General features: G+C 35.7%; 1 protein-coding gene across 1 annotated transcript; it reads left to right on the plus strand.

Moving 5' to 3' along the window:
* Positions 1-2,734: 2,734 nt before the first annotated feature.
* On the plus strand, positions 2,735-16,120 carry LOC580591 (golgin subfamily A member 5). The gene is made up of 13 exons (XM_780642.5): positions 2,735-2,822; positions 5,512-6,121; positions 7,870-8,079; positions 8,945-9,164; positions 9,550-9,673; positions 10,193-10,289; positions 10,976-11,082; positions 11,508-11,672; positions 12,279-12,506; positions 13,052-13,201; positions 13,573-13,654; positions 14,284-14,450; positions 15,279-16,120. Exons 2-13 carry the CDS (start codon positions 5,551-5,553, stop codon positions 15,372-15,374), a joined length of 2,217 nt encoding a protein of 738 aa, XP_785735.4. The 5' UTR covers positions 2,735-2,822; positions 5,512-5,550; the 3' UTR covers positions 15,375-16,120.
* The last annotated feature ends 830 nt before the right edge of the window (positions 16,121-16,950 follow it).

Here is a 16,950-nt window from a genome sequence, read left to right on the forward strand (position 1 = left end):
GTTCGAGACTCATACAGCCTTTATACTGTTTTATTAATGAGATATATCTCGAATCAAATCAAACTGAGTAATGTTATGGAACAAATTAACAATATCAATCTTCCGTTCTCCTATATTCCAACCCCGGGTCTTTATAGACACACAAAATGTATTACTAAATTTGGAGCATAGATTAACGGTGTTGGCACCAAGATTAGTGGCGATCGTTCGTGTGAGACTCATACAGCCTTTATACTGTTTTATTAATGAGATTTATCTCGAATCAAATCAAACTAAGAGATGTTATGGAACAACTTAACAATATCAATATTCTGTTCTCCTAAATATTCCAACCCAGGGTCTTTATAGGGCACACAAAACTTATTACTAAATTTGGAGCATGGTTTAACGGTGTTGGCACCAAGATTAGTGGCGATCGTTCGTGTGAGACTCATACAGCCTTTATACTGTTTTATTAATGAGATATATCTCGAATCAAATCAAACTAAGAGATGTTATGGGACAACTTAACAATATCAATCTTCTGTTCTCCTAAATATTCCAACCCCGGGTCTTTATAGGGCACAAAAAATGTATTACTAAATTTGGAGCATGGATTAACGGTGTTGGCACCAAGATTAGTGGCGATGGTTCGTTCGAGACTCATACAGCCTTTATACTGTTTTATTAATGAGATATATCTCGAATCAAATCAAACTAAGAGATGTTATGGAACAACTTAACAATATCAATCTTCTGTTCTCCTAAATAATCCAACCCCGGGTCTTTATAGGGCACACAAAATGTATTACTAAATTTGGAGCATAGATTAACGGTGTTGGCACCAAGATTAGTGGCGATGGTTCGTTCGAGACTCTTACAGCCTTTATACTGTTTTATTAATGAGATATATCTCGAATCAAATCAAACTGAGTGATGTTATGGAACAACTTAACAATATTAATCTTCTGTTCTCCTAAATAATCCAACCACGGGTCTTTATAGGGCACAAAAAATGTATTACTAAATTTGGAGCATAGATTAACGGTGTTGGCACCAAGATTAGTGGCGATTGTTCGTTCGAGACTCATACAGCCTTTATACTGTTTTATTAATGAGATATATCTCGAATCAATTCAAACTAAGAGATGTTATGGAACAACTTAACAATATCAATCTTCTGTTCTCCTAAATAATCCAACCCCGGGTCTTTATAGGGCACAAAAAATGTATTACTAAATTTCGAGCATAGTTTAACGGTGTTGGCACCAAGATTAGTGGCGATCGTTTGTTCGAGACTCATACAGCCTTCATACTGTTTTATTAATGAGATTTATCTCGAATCAAATCAAACTGAGAGATGTTATGGAACAACTTAACAATATCAATCTTCTGTTCTCCTAAATAATCCAACCCCGGGTCATTATAGGGCACACAAAATGTATTACTAAATTTGGAGCATAGATTAACGGTGTTGGCACCAAGATTAGTGGCGATGGTTCGTTCGAGACTCATACAGCCTTTATACTGTTTTATGAATGAGATATATCTCGAATCAAATCAAACTAAGAGATGTTATGGAACAACTTAACAATATCAATCTTCTGTTCTCCTAAATAATCCAACCCCGGGTCATTATAGGCCACACAAAATGTATTACTAAATTTGGAGCATAGATTAACGGTGTTGGCACCAAGATTAGTGGCGATGGTTCGTTCGATCGAGACTCATACAGCCTTTATACTGTTTCATTAAAGAGATATATCTCGAATCAAATCAAACTGAGTGATGATATGGAACAATTTAACAATATCAATCTTCCATTCTCCTAAAGAATCCAACACTGGGTCTTTATAGGGCACACAAAATGTATTACTAAATTTGGAGCATAGATTAACGGTGTTGGCACCAAGATTAGTGGCGATCGTTCGTGTGAGACTCATACAGCCTTTATACTGTTTTATTAATGAGATATATCTCGAATCAAATCAAACTGAGAGATGTTATGGAACAACTTAACAATATCAATCTTCTGTTCTCCTAAATAATCCAACCCCGGGTCATTATAGGGCACACAAAATGTATTACTAAATTTGGAGCATAGATTAACGGTGTTGGCACCAAGATTAGTGGCGGACTCATACAGCCTTTATACTGTTTTATTAATGAGATATATCTCGAATCAAATCAAACTGAATGATGATATGGAACAATTTAACAATATCAATCTTCCATTCTCCTAAAGAATCCAACCCTGGGTCTTTAGCCTATAGGGCACAAAAAAGGTAGTACTAAATTTGGAGCATTGTTTAACGGTGTTGGCACCAAGTTTAGGGTTCGTTTGCACTCCTACAGCCTTTATACTGTTTTATTAATGAGATATATCTCGAATCAAATCAAACTGAGTGATTTTATTGAACAACTAAACAGTAGGCCTACTAAATGTCCATTTTCCTATAAACTGTCATTACAAAACTAGCTAGATTAGGGATTGTATAGCCGCTCCGAGGAACGTTAGCTATTTCAATTCCCTGCTTGTACTTGGCTTCACGGAGTAATTCGTCCTTTATAATGATTCTCTTCATTCCGGAGCAATGTACGTACTAATGCTTACGAACGTACTCTTGTACTAGTACAGTACATGTACCTGTGTATAAGACAGATCCATAGACAGAGTACGCATGCCGCACGTCTGTGACGTAGGGAATAATGAATATTCATATCGCCACTAATCTTGGTGCCAATATATGCTACCGTTTATTAATGTAGATGTCGAAGCTGAGTTCATGTTGATCGTGTTGAAAATACTGCTGGCCAAACCTTTACTAGCTTTTACTGGCTTGGTAAGCTAGTTATAGTTTTACTGTTTATGAATTCCATAATTGTATTTGTTTAAAGGTCGGGATGATAATATACTAGCTGTTTTTAGATCTAAGTCAGTTGTCTAGGGCTAGGCAGTAGCACTAGCAGTGCAGTACGTAGCAATGCAACTGCATTACCGGTACTAGACAGCAATAACCATCTGATTTGGGTCATTTCTTTAATAAAACTGACATTTGTTGTCATTCCCCAATACAGATGGCAACCCAGAGATCTCGTACCGTGGGGGTAAATTAGAGCCACAGCGTAACAGCTTTTCGTTACCGACATTTCTCCCCCGATTTTCTTTATTTAGATCTAGACCTAGATCTAGTAGGGTGTCTGATCGCGCACCCGATGTTGTGTGCTAAAATTCTTCCCATAGAGATTACACGCATCCCTATGCAGCCTACGTGCATTGCGCGACCATGCAAAAAAAGTCAATTTTTTTTTTTCAAATCGAGATTCAAACCTTTATCAGTTGTGATCCTGAAGGTGATAATCAATGAATGAGGTGTCATATGAAAGAGCAGGTGAATTCCAATATTTCCAAAGGGGCGTAGCCCCCGAAATTCTAAAAATATCTTGGTCAAAACAGCAATTTAAACATTGTGTCCTGGCTAACTCTGAGGTTTGTCACTTTTGAGATATGACGCCCCGATCGATAAGTAGTCCCAGTCCTAAGGAACAATTCTATGTGATTATATTTTCGCTAGCCCCCAGGGATCACAACTGATAACAGTTTAAAAATACCCTTCTCGCTATTTGGTGGATCAGCTAATTAGGGGGCGTGCGCTCCGCTCAGTCCAAACCATGGTTACATCGCGTAACATCTCCGCGCACGAACGAAACCCCAAATTCAATTACACATTATAGTGACTGAAATTATGGTTGGAAATTCCCTCGATAAACCCGGAAGTGAATACACGTTATAGTCAATGGCAATATCGCGGAGATTGTCTCCGCGATATTGCCATTGACTATAACGTGCATTCACTTCCGGGTTTATTGTGCGACGATTGCCAACCATACTAGTCAATCGCACATGTCGCGGAGACAGCGTAGCTCAAGCTGCAAGTCGCGGATTGGCTTAGCAGCATGCGTACGATATGCATACGCTTGCATATCGCGCGATACAGCTGTTTGGCTAAATTTAGCAAAACAACATCACTCTGCGTGGACGTCTTTTTCGACGATTTTGACCAAAATGATATGAATATACCAGCGTGTTGGAGGGGCTGTAACTTTTGATAGAAACATCGGTGAGACTTGAAATTTGAAATGTATTATTCTGATAACATTTTTTATTCAAATATCAAACAAAAATGGTGAAAAACGATCCCAAATTGAAATTTGAAAAATCGTTCAGACACCCTAGATCTAGATCTAATTTCCTGATTTCTAAATCAGATGTAAATTAGGTCGGTCTAGATCTATATATCTCCTAATTACAGTTTTCAAAATTTGCTAACCTATTATAGAATGTGAAATTTTCGGACTTACTTATATGAATTATCCAATTTGTTCCTCAGAACCGCGAAGCACTTACGTTCATGCATTCGAAATATTACCCGGCGGCCGATATATTTCCGGGTCCACCTACCAAAACATAGCCAATGGCCAATCAGAGCACTCGTTTCATGGGAGTTCGTTGGTCAAGCCGGGCCGACTCGTATGTAGCTACGGTAGCTATTGGACGTTCGAAAAGAAAAAATTAATATTCATCAACTAAAACCAAGACGGATAATGTTGACGACGAGACTTTCTCGGATTAATCATTAATTTAGGATCTAAATGAGCAAGCTATAGTAAGTCAAATAAGCTATATATATGTTATTTTTAATTAGACTCTAATTATTGTCATATTGCAGCATGTGTGAGGATGTAAAGAGTGAAAATCTCGTAGCATATCTCATTCATCGCGGTCCTGCCGAACCGAACCATTGGTTCCGTACAGTCCCGATAGGACAATCTTCAGTCTCTATAATCGGAGGTCTAGTGGAGCCAGACGTAGTCTCAGTGGAACAACCGACGATTAGAGAGACTGAAGTTTTCGGTCTATACCGGTACTATCCTGGAGCTGGCTGTGTTAATTAAAGATGTTCTATTGGTTCTCAACATTTCAAACAACAAGTGCTGTACAAAACTCAACTGATTTCACTCAAAATTGGTACTTGAGTGACAATTGATGACACCTAAATAGCAATAAAATACAATTTTTGAACTTAACGATGTACTCTATGAAGAATAATTTTAAAATTCAAATCGTGAGTCTACTGCACTTGCTTGCCGATCAGCCACATTGTAAGCATTGTGTGCATTTGTGTGGAATGTGTGTATTGAATATTCATGTGTGCAATTGCTGCCTCTGATATATTTTTTGCTATTAATGTTGTTGAGTACAAATTTCTTTGTCAACATATCCTGTCAAATATTTAGTCGACAGCGACGACTGTCAACAAAAGATGGTTGGTGGTAAATTTCAACATTATTTCAAGTCAACATACAGTCATCGTACACCCAACAAAGGCAGCAATTCAAAAGTCATAGACCACCACTAAGTAACTTATACCCTTTTGCTGGGTACACAATGATACTTTGGAGTATTGTAATTTCTCTTTTCATACAAGTATGTATGTATGTACATCGTATGTATTGATACTCTGCTTACAGATTTCAACTAAGGAAGGTAGCTGAATCATCTCTTCAAGCATGGCGTGGGTTTTGAAAGGTGCAGAAACCTTCCTCAACAACTTGGACCAATCGGCATCACATGCAATTGGAACGAAAGATGAGGAAAAAGGTTCTGGACAAAGCCAATTGATGCACCAAAGTCTTCCAGCAGATTCTAGACACTTTTCATCTGGTTCTTCTTCAGTAGTTGGGCCCAGTCCAATGGCATCTATGAGCCTGTCTGCTACAGACCTAGCTGGCAGTGCTAATATCAAAAGAACTTCAAGTGAGAGTGCAATATCATCTTCATCACCTACAGCTGGACCTACAGGGGCTGGACAGCAGGCCCAGCAGCAGGCCCAGAGAGCCAGGACTCCAACCTCAACATTGAGTAAATCAAAGAAAGAAGATGATGATGAAAAGTTATTTGAGTTCTTAAATAGTCCTTCCACTTCTTCTCAAGAAAAAAGAAAGAAATCTAATGGGAATACAAGTGGACGTCATTCTAGACAATCCAGCACGTCATCTAATGTTTCCATGAAGAGTGCTAGGACTGAGAGTAGCAGTGCTACTAATGCTGGCTTTGTCGTCATTCCTCATCAACAACAAGGTAACTTTATTCAGTGAAACGTTATCTACATTTGAATTCTGATTTGAAGTAATGTGTTTTATTTTTGTCTTTTAATTCATGTAGGGCAATACCAGTCCAGTTACCATTAGTAATGAATATCTGTAACAAATTAATTACATGCATAAAATAAACAACAGTTTATCACCAATGAGATTCGTATCATGGGTATGAAATATTGGAATGGCATTGTCATTCATTTTGGGAGATACAATTTTGCCCAGAGCAAGGGGTAACAATTTCCTTTCTATATCATCAATATTTGGTCTATCTGATAGTACACACAGTCAGTCATTCTTTGGGATCCAATATAATCAAATACAACTATAAAGCTTGAGTGTATTTTCTTTTCATTTTATGTTTGGCAAAGATATCGTTCATCTTTTTAACACAATGCAGAGCTGCCAACCATTCCGTTCTTGCCGGAATTACTCCGTTTTTTCCTCCAAGTTACGGTATTACGCTTTGTCTTCATAAAATACGTTTTTTAATAATTTTTTTAAAAAAATTTTAAATTTATTTATTTATGTTTTTATTATTTTTTTTTTTACATAATGCACGTCAAACCACTGCCCTTAAATTTTTATTTGATCACAAATTCAATAGAAAACTAATTTAAAACAAACTTGAAGAAAAAAATATTCTCAAAAAAAATGAAATGCCGATAATACCAAAATAACCACCAAATTAAAAATTTACCTGCTTGTATGGAAAAAACAGCATGATGAATGAACATTTCTGCATTGGAAGTGTGTCGCGCGTGGTTGTATGTTTCGTTTTTTATGAATTCCTTTTGTTTGCTTGAAATTCCTTTTTTTTTTGCCATCATGATTCCTTTTTTTGGTTGCACAAGGTTGGCAGCTCTGACAAAGCAACATTTGTTTACATGCATACAAAATGTTCCAATATTGCATACAACGTTGGTTGGTTGGGGTAATCATAACATGTAGTGTAGACTTCTACCAACCTCAATTCAATTCAATTCAATTCAATTTTATTTCGCAATATAAAAATCAAAATATACAAAGTAACAGTAAATTTTAACTATGTTTACAAAGGTTATATGCGGGGCTTTCCATGAAGGTTGCGAGAAACCTGTGAAGTTGGATCGCCCATTAAAGAATGAAAAACAATACAAAAAGAAATATAACATATTATAAGCACACAACAATAAAGTACAAACACTTCAACTACCTATAAGACAAGAGAAAGTAAAATAGAGAGAAGAAAAACAATATATAAAGGGGGAAAAGAAAGGAAAGGAAAACAAGATAACAATGAAAGAGGGTTCAGATATAAAATTAGAAAAAAAAAGAAAAAAAAATCAACAACTGTGCTGATTAATAATTATTTAGTAGTAAGATTTTATATTGTTTTCTAAAGGAAGATATGAATTGTGATTTCGTTATTACTTGGGGAATCATATTCCACTGTTTAGGACCTAGATAACTCATTGATTTAGCTTCCGATAACTAGACTTAACAGACCATAAATGAAATTTGTTGGAAAGCCGTGTATTATAATTATGAATTTGACTATTATAAAAACCTCTGTATTTAGTAGGCAAGCTATTGTTGCTCCAGGGATCTACAGGCAGCAAACAGCAAGAAACTGTGAAGAATCATTTGGCTTGAGAAAGTTCACAGGAGTGGATGGAAGTTTGCCTATTAAATGTTGAGGTTGGTACATGTACATGTAGATGCCTAAATGACATGTTATCTGTTTTTCAGAAGAGCATCCTGAATCTAGTGAGCCAAGCAGTAATGATATCTCACCCGGAGAAGAACCAGCAGAGACAATAGCAGGACCACTTCATGAAGATCCTCAATCACAACAACTCTCATCATTGGAGCTAGAGAATAAATTACTTCGTCAAGAAGTTTCTTCCCTCAATCAGGAGATGACATCAGCTCTAGAACGTACCAAGAAGGCCCACAATGGTAAGTCAAACCCTAACTTTAGCAACTCATTAATATTACTGGAGCTAAAGAGTTAGTTAGTTAGTTCATTTAACAGTATTCTCTCTACAAGGCTAGCAATGATAAATAGTAAGTTGAACTACTCTACCGGTAGTCACTGGAACAAGAGAACCAGCCTTGTAACATTAAGACTGCCTACACTAGTGGTATTCTTGACAGAGAACTCTGGAAAGTATCCTAGTCTGTACCCTAATAATAAATCTCATTACTACCCGAACAAGAGATTGTCTGTTTATCTGCTCTTGAATGCACTAACAATTGTCTAAACAATTGTGACTTATACTTGTACAATGTAGCTGTATCAGTTTAAAGAGAAGGTTGAGTTCTGGGAAGAGGTGAAAAATAATTTGTTTGCATTACTCATTCTTATTATGCAAGTGTGGAAGAACATCAGTTAAGACATGTTCCCTGAAAAGCATGGCTCTTCAAATGCCTTCATATTCTAAATATGCATGTAACATCGTAAAAATCGGGGGCCGGCTTTTTACGGCATGTGTTCGTGTAGTCCCATATACATCTTTCTGTGCAAGTGTTTGTAACTTTACCAAGACTTGGCCAGATTTCTTATCATTTTGATGATTCCAGAACCTTGCAATACACACAAATTCTTATATGCTAGATGATCAATCTTTTCTGGTCGGTTCCACACCGTTTCTTTCACAATGCAATCGCACGACCAGAACTCAACTTCATCTTTAAGGATGTAATCATTCAGATGATTTTTGTAACCCTGCCAAGAGCTTCCGTCTATTCAAGTAAACTTATCCAACTAATGGACAAACTTATTACTAATGGATAAACCTATTTTTATTCTTTAAATTTGTAGAGTTAAATCAACTTAAGGATGAGGTAAAACGTCGACAGACCCAAATATCCAACTCAGATGCTGTAGTTCGTCAGTTACGTCTTCATGAGGATGATCTGAATGAAGAGATTGGTGCTAAGAACTCCCAATTAGCTGTTCTTAGAGTGAGACTACAGGAAGCTGATCAAACCATCAAGACAAAGCAACAAATTGTAAATACTTTACAAGAGGAGAAACATAGGTACACTCTTAGTTTGATTATTTGTTGGGGGGAGGGGGCATGTTTGCTCACATATATATATACAAATTCAAATTCAAATGTTATTGATTATAATCCAAAGTGATTTTGATATCATTTAACAATGGATAACAAAATTCAAAATCATAGTGTAACATAGATATAATCGAGTGCTTAAGTCAAAATTACAATAACCAGGAATAGAAGAAAGAAAAAAGGGTAATAAATAATATTTCATAAGAACAAACAAGAAAAAGAAGAATATAGGTGTATAGTATGTGTGAAAATTGATGTCGAGATATGTCGTAAACTCTTACTGAGTACTGGTTTACTGGCTTGCATTTTTGAGGTATCCATTTTCTTATATTTTGTTTTTTATGTGCTACAGAATACTACAAGATCATAGTGATTCTAGTGGGATGCAGAGTCATGCATTAGATTCTATCAATGATAAACTCCTAGAATCAGAACAAGCATTCAAGAGAGAACAAGAATCTTACAGGTTTGCGCAAGTAAGTATTAACAGTTGATATTACACATCAATATCTATATGTCTTTTATATGAATCTATTTACCACTTGTCTAATAGTGGCTAGGAGTTATCTTTATGGATATCAAGATATTTCTTACCAGCTAACAAAATTCACAAGTATTCATTAAGGTTATCACTGCGAATCATAGGCTCATAAAAGTATGCTAGTTGCAGCCATTTAAGAATAGATATACATTTCCAGTTTCCAAAAATTAGCATTGACCATGTTATTGTTTTGTATCATTTGCAAATGTTATGATTATACCCCTAGGGCCCTACTGGAGATAAACCATTGCTAAATGGATCACCTAGTAATTATATATAAGAAGATATGAGCTGAATTTACATGTATTAATGGCATGTAAAAATGGATATTAAGATAGAAGGTTATATTTCAGTTAGTGATTTTTGTTTAGAAAGATGTGAAGACTACCATGTCAATGTGGGTTATATATTTCAAGTGATTGCATCTTGGTCTTGTATCATTGTCTATTTTTAGACAGAATTTATGGAAAGACAAAGCAAGATTGAAATAGAGCAATGTGCTTTAGCCGAGTCCTTATCAGCAACTCAGAAGAAACTTGCTGATGAAAAAGGTATATATATCTTATCTTTAATTTAAACAAAAATTAATTAAATCTCTGTTTCAACTTACCAATATTTGTATGTGTCTTTCCTGAATTTGGATCCCTTAGAAGTAATGATTGGTTTATATAGGGTATGTTGCAAACTGTATACAATAGCCTCAGCAGACATATACAGATTTGTTCAATGTGTTGAAACAGCAAACATTCACTGAGAGCTCTGCTTGGCAAATCAAGCAGTTCACTACCTTTCAAGATATATGATTATTTGATGTAATGCAAACTCAACACACTACTACCATTACCAGATTAATAAATCTGTAAACAAAACATCTTGCCAAAATCAAGGAATTGTGTCTTCTAAACTCAGTGAAGTCCAGCTTTTGAAATGTTTCTGACACAAGAGAGTACAGAATACCATAGATGGCTACTAATTAATAATGGGGATATACAGTGTACCAACTCAAGTAAGATTTATGTTAGTGCCTGCTGAAATATGGTACATGTATGTGACTGTAAGCAGATGGAAGGTACAGTGTAAAGTGAGGTTGAATTTATACTTCAGAATCATTAACAAGAAATGTTAGCGTTATAGTAAATCAATTTTATAATACTCCTTGATTGGCCAGTCTACTAAGTTTTAATATTGTAATATTGGAATTACTAACATTATGAAGCAAATATTTTCTCCCTTTCAGTCCATTCCAGAGAGCTATCAGAACAACTAAGACTACTGAAGAACAGTGCTGAAGAAGCCAAACAGGAGCTTACAGACTACAAACAAAAGGCTACAAGAATTCTTCAGGTCAGTTTGATAGAGTGGGTCATACTGCTTGATGGATACAGACATACTCAAGGGTTTTATGATCTTTATCTTTCACTTTAATAAAATGAAAATGATAATTATTGGGAAAAGCATGCCAAAACAAGTTCTGATTTGCTGCCTGCCAGGTTGGTCTTGTTGTTACTGGTATTAACATGAGTGATGTCATTTAGTTGAAAAGCTGGACTATAACAGAGTTCTTACATACCCCTCCTGTCTCCATACATGTCAGTATATAATCCTTAGACTGCGACTCGCATGGAGAGCTTTGTGTGGAACTTGTCTTTAGTAAACCAAAAGGATGTAGGATTTCTGATTCTTTTTGCCATGTGAATGCATTACTTTGCTCCGTGTCTGTGGTATTTTGCTGTTGGTAATTTGATTTATTACCCTGAATCTGTGTTCAGTCCAAGGACAAGCTGATCTCCAGTCTGAAAGAAGGAGTAGAGGGCATTGAAGGATCAACTGCTGTATCATATGAACTAGAGGAAATCAAGAATGAGAGAGACATGCTTAGAGAAGAACTACAACAAGCTAATATCAAGATAGAACAACTGAAAATGGATCTGCAGGTAAGATCAAACACTTCTTTTTTGTGATTTAAAGAGAAGGTTTAGTTTTGGTAAAGAAGAAAAATAAGCTGTGAGTTTTCTCATTCTTTGTTTAGGTTAGTTTGGAAGAACATGATTGTAGAAATATCTCCCGAAAAGGATTGCCCTTCAAATGTCCTCAAATTGAGATACAATGAGAAATAGCATTTAATGTAGTCCCATGTACAGAGTCTATTTCTGTTTGCAGCGCATGTGATTTTCCCCATGATTCCAATTTCTCTTCATTTTGATCATTCCACCGCTGCACAGTATACACAAATTCTTTTTAACTTTTCCCAGTTGCTTCCAGACCATTTTTTTAACAATTTGAGCTCATGACCAGAACTTCACTTTATGTTTTACTGAAGAACATGTCTCAGAAATAATGCTTTTGCAAATATTTAGTCTTTGCACTTATTGTAAAGATTGGAAATAACATACATTGGCAAGTCACCAAGAAAAGCCTTTGAAGTCTTACGACATTCAAATTGATCGCATAGGATAAGACCAGCATGTGCATTTATGTTTCGGCTTGAACATCTTTCATCTCTTCTAATATGTTGAAAATATTTGTTTGTTTTGGTTCAGGAGATTGAATCCCTACAGCAGATGGAGTCTGAAAGCCTGCAGGAGCAGCTGAGAGATCTTGAAGATCAAGAGATTCAAAGTCGTCAAAGTCTGAGAGAGACAGAGGCTGACTTAGCAAGGAAGTGTGAGGAGCTAAGGTACGCAGAAGAAGAGCTGCATAGACAAAGACTTGATCTGCAAGCTAAGATCAAGGACAGAGAGGATGACATTCAACGGCTACGAAACCAGGTACACACAATATCATTTGCTGTCTGTACTATCAGTTATAATGCAGGTATTACATTTAGTAGATTAGTTATTGAAGATTGGTATATTTACACTATGAACTTGAATAGATGCTTCAATAATATGATTAAGTTATTGGGTCAGTGAAGTATACCTGTTCATTGGAATGCTCAGTTAGATAGTAATATGACAGAGATGTTAGTATTACTACTCGTACTGTTACCTTAAAGTAACCCTTAAAATGGAATATGAGATGCACTGTTTACAGTTATCAGATGATTAAATAATACATTGCCTAAAGCTAGGTTAGAATCAGATTGAAGTTCCTATTCATCCTTTGTGTTCTCTGGTATCCTAGCTTCTTCCTCAGGTTACCTATGTTCCTCCAATACCATGTTTTCAGTACGCCAAACCTGTTAAAGACCTAGCTGTAAGCTCCAATCATCTAATTAACAAGTGTATGTACCTACAAGTAGGTACCTCATATGCATTCATTTGGAATATATTATACAGGTCTAAAAGTAGATAATATCACTTTCTTCTTTCAGTTGAAAACTAAGAGCATGAGTAGTTCTTCTGAGACTGAACTTGAAGGTCGTCTTCATGCTTTGACTGAGAGCCTCATTCAGAAGCAGACGATGCTGGAGACTCTTAGTAGTGAGAAGAACTCACTCGGACTACAACTTGAAAGGTTACAGGTATTGCTACAGTCATTTATAGTCAGAGATTTACAGATTTGCTGTGGGATTGTTTATCAAATAAAGTAAAATAATAATCAGTCACTCTTTAGGACGTTAAAACTATGTAGTACAGATCAGATCCTATGCTTCAGTTATACAGGTTTTATCTAGCTCTTGTTTTATTAGGCAGGAGTATATCATTGTATCAGTTAGTAAGTTTGGGACTTAAATGCTTTTGTAGATGATAGGTAAGGCGTATGTTGACAGTGACCTTTGAGCAGATAATTCATACAAGACTTCTGAACATTTAATGCGAGCTATTTTGATTTGAAGTTATGGTAGACTATAGAAATATTGATTGTTAGCATTTATTTTGTTACTCCTTTCAGAGACAGTATAAGGAAGTACAAGCCACAGCCAGAGTTACACCAACACACACCGTGAACATAGGATCTTATGAAGAGGAGGAAGGTATAGTAGCAGGGGGGTAACCGGACACTTTTTTTTTTTTTTTTGGTAGTCCAAAAAAAATCGCAACGACTCAGCCAACCGAAAAGTCACTCAGTACCATTATTTCAAGTGGTCTCAAGAATATATGTAGGGAAAAAGAATGTTTAAATATAAAGAATATATGATTTATGGGTAAAAATGTGAATTTTATGACCTTATGTGCATAAATTCCAATAAATATGCAAACAAGTAAATTTTTCAAAAAATTTATTAACCATAGTATTCTATACACTTCACTTGACATGCATGCACATTTTTGCGGCGATCAGTAGTTTCACAGCCGAGATCTCACCCCCCCCCCCCCCCACCTCACCCCAGTAAACTGTCCATTGTACTCTGATTTAATTTGATTTTCAATTTTGTAAGTGATCTTTAGGGAATCAAGAATATGGATTACTATGAATGCTACATTCTTTAGATCTGCTCTAGTTATACATGATCCTCTGCAGGTTCCACATAAGAAGGTTGTTGACTGTGCTCCTTCTTGCTTTTATTACCTTATTACACTTGGCCAATTTGCTCATTTCTTTGTGTTTCACATGCAAAGATCCTTTGAAATTAACATGAACTATTTTTCTGATTGCTAATAGCAAGCACAAGACAGCGGTTACCGCTGTTCATGCAGGAGGCTCCTTCTGATGGTGGAATGACCAGGAAAGTCAAGCAAGCAGCCAGCACTATTGATAAGTTCAGCATCAGACTGGGTGTCTTTCTGAGAAGATATCCCATTGCCAGACTCTTTGTCATATTGTATATGGTGAGTTATTCCAAATTACAAGACTCTTTGGCATATTGTATATGGTGAGTTATACCCAATTACAAGACTCTTTGTCATATCTTATATGGTGAGTTATACCCAATTACAAGACTCTTTGTCATATCTTATATGGTGAGTTATACCCAATTACAAGACTCTTTGTCATATCTTATATGGTGAGTTATACCCAATTACAAGACTCTTTGTCATATCTTATATGTTGAGTTATACCCAATTATAAGACTCTTTGTCATATCTTATATGGTGAGTTATACTCAATTACAAGACTCTTTGTCATATCTTATATGGTGAGTTATACCCAATTACAAGACTCTTGCATGGGCATATAATAATAATAGGTACCATATATTTATATATAGCACAGCTGCTATTTGGTACATGTATCATGGTATTCAAGATTTTTGGAAGAAAAATCATGCTTAAATATTCTTCAATCCTATTGATATACTCAGCAAAAATGTTTATACTAATTTGTCATTGTAACACAAATAGTTCTTAAAGCAAATGGTATAAATTTTGGCTAGTGAACATATTCTATGGAATTGCTCATGTGGTGATTTATACTCCATTCAAGTCTCTTTGTCTTATTGAGCATGATCACGCTTGGAATAACATAGTGAGTTGGTACACTCCCCTGGGAGTGGATAGTGTGCATTGTGAGAGAGTAAGTAGTATTAAATCTGATGTTAGGGATACTAATTAACTGTAAAATGCTTTAATCAGAAATTTGATAACCAGAAGAAAAGTTGTTATTGGAAGGAATGCTCATGAATTTTGAATGTTTTGTTTATATTTTATTTGCAATAGTTCTTGCTTCATCTGTGGGTGATGATTGTTTTGTTGACATACACGCCAGAGATTCATGGGAAAGAATTCAATGATGTACATCCTAAAGCTCCCTGACCAAACCAAACTTCCGTGCGTTACTACTCCTCATCTGCTCCGCGCGTGAGGCTGATCCTAAATCGAATTGCTTCTGCAGAGATGCACTTTCTCCAAGTAAACACGACATAGAAAATGGTATACGTTTCACCTGGAAGTGGAACCAGAAAACAACAATTTAAAATACTGAAGAAGCAAATAAGTCAATGTTGAAGCAATGTTCTGGTGGAAATTTAGCATCTCCTGTAATGGAGAGCCCATCCCGAAAACATGCTCAAGATAAATTTCATTAACTTTTTTTTACCTCAACAAATTCTTTAAGTGTCCAAGTTCTTCAACAACTACACAGAGCCTTCCCTATAGACCATATATTATATTCATGGTTGCAGAGGGGCAAATAAGTGTTGAATAACTTATATCACACTTCCCAGGTATGATTTATATGTTCAGCTTCACATATACAAACATGACTATTATTATTATTTATATAGTTTATTAAACTCCTGTTCCTAATAGAGGCAGTTGACTGCAAAGGTCCTTTACATGATTATACTCTCTGAAATGATTTCTTCAACAGATTGACCATACATACTTCTACATTGTTTTCTTTAGGATATCTTTTTTTTCTTTTTAGACAGTTTACCACTCAATGTTGAAATAGGGTTTTATGATGCTGTTGTACTCATTTCTTAACATTGTACAGATATTTATCATGAATGAATGAATAATGGTTATGTGATGTTGTATGAAGCACATGTTGTATCAGATGACTACACTATGAACATGACGGACAATGAAAGCGGACAAAATATACAGTTCCTAAGGTAGACAAAGGAACATCCCTTCACTGCTATTATGTAAAAATGTGTAGAACAGGTGAATCTGCATGTTACACCTGTTCTACACATTTTTACATAATAGCAGTGAAGGGATGTTCCTTTATATACCTGAGGAACTGTATATTTTGTCCGCTTTCATTGTCCGTCATGTTCATAGTGCTAACTGTTGGATTGATCCAAGAACTCCCTCTGGGGCCGGCCGCCGGGCTCTGGATGATGGCATGCATACCTATGTGATGGTTTTGTATGTATGGAATCTTTACATTGTCTGGTCAGTAGACCCTAAAGTTAAAATTAGTATTACCTGTCAATGCACAGTATGTATTTAAAGATGAATCATAGTTTCTTAAATGTGGTGATAAATTTTTTCCATATAATTCATCAATTTTTTTCAGAATTTTAAGTTTTGCCTTCTTTTATGAAATGAGGTTTCTTCTAAGAGGTCAATCATGTTATATTTATGCATGAACAGGAAGTGTCTTATATGTTTACAATGTGTATTTACATGTAATTCAAGTGGAACATTCAGTTGTGTGTTGCTGTTTTATAAAAACGTGTTTAAGGTGTTTCTGCATCATATTATTATTGTTTCCATGTAATGTGAACTCTTTGGTTTCTTGTAGAGTTTAATGGCAACACATTTCTATTTGATATTGATTTGTATTCTTGCCATAATTAGAAACTGTATTTCAAAAGTACATTTGTTATTTCATTTGAGTTCATGGAATCTTGCATAAATTGCAATGTGGTAAGCATGA

The sequence above is a fragment of the Strongylocentrotus purpuratus genome, unplaced genomic scaffold, assembly GCF_000002235.5.
Source record: "Strongylocentrotus purpuratus isolate Spur 01 unplaced genomic scaffold, Spur_5.0 spur5_scaffold_5, whole genome shotgun sequence".
NCBI classification, from domain to species: Eukaryota; Metazoa; Echinodermata; class Echinoidea; order Camarodonta; family Strongylocentrotidae; genus Strongylocentrotus; species Strongylocentrotus purpuratus.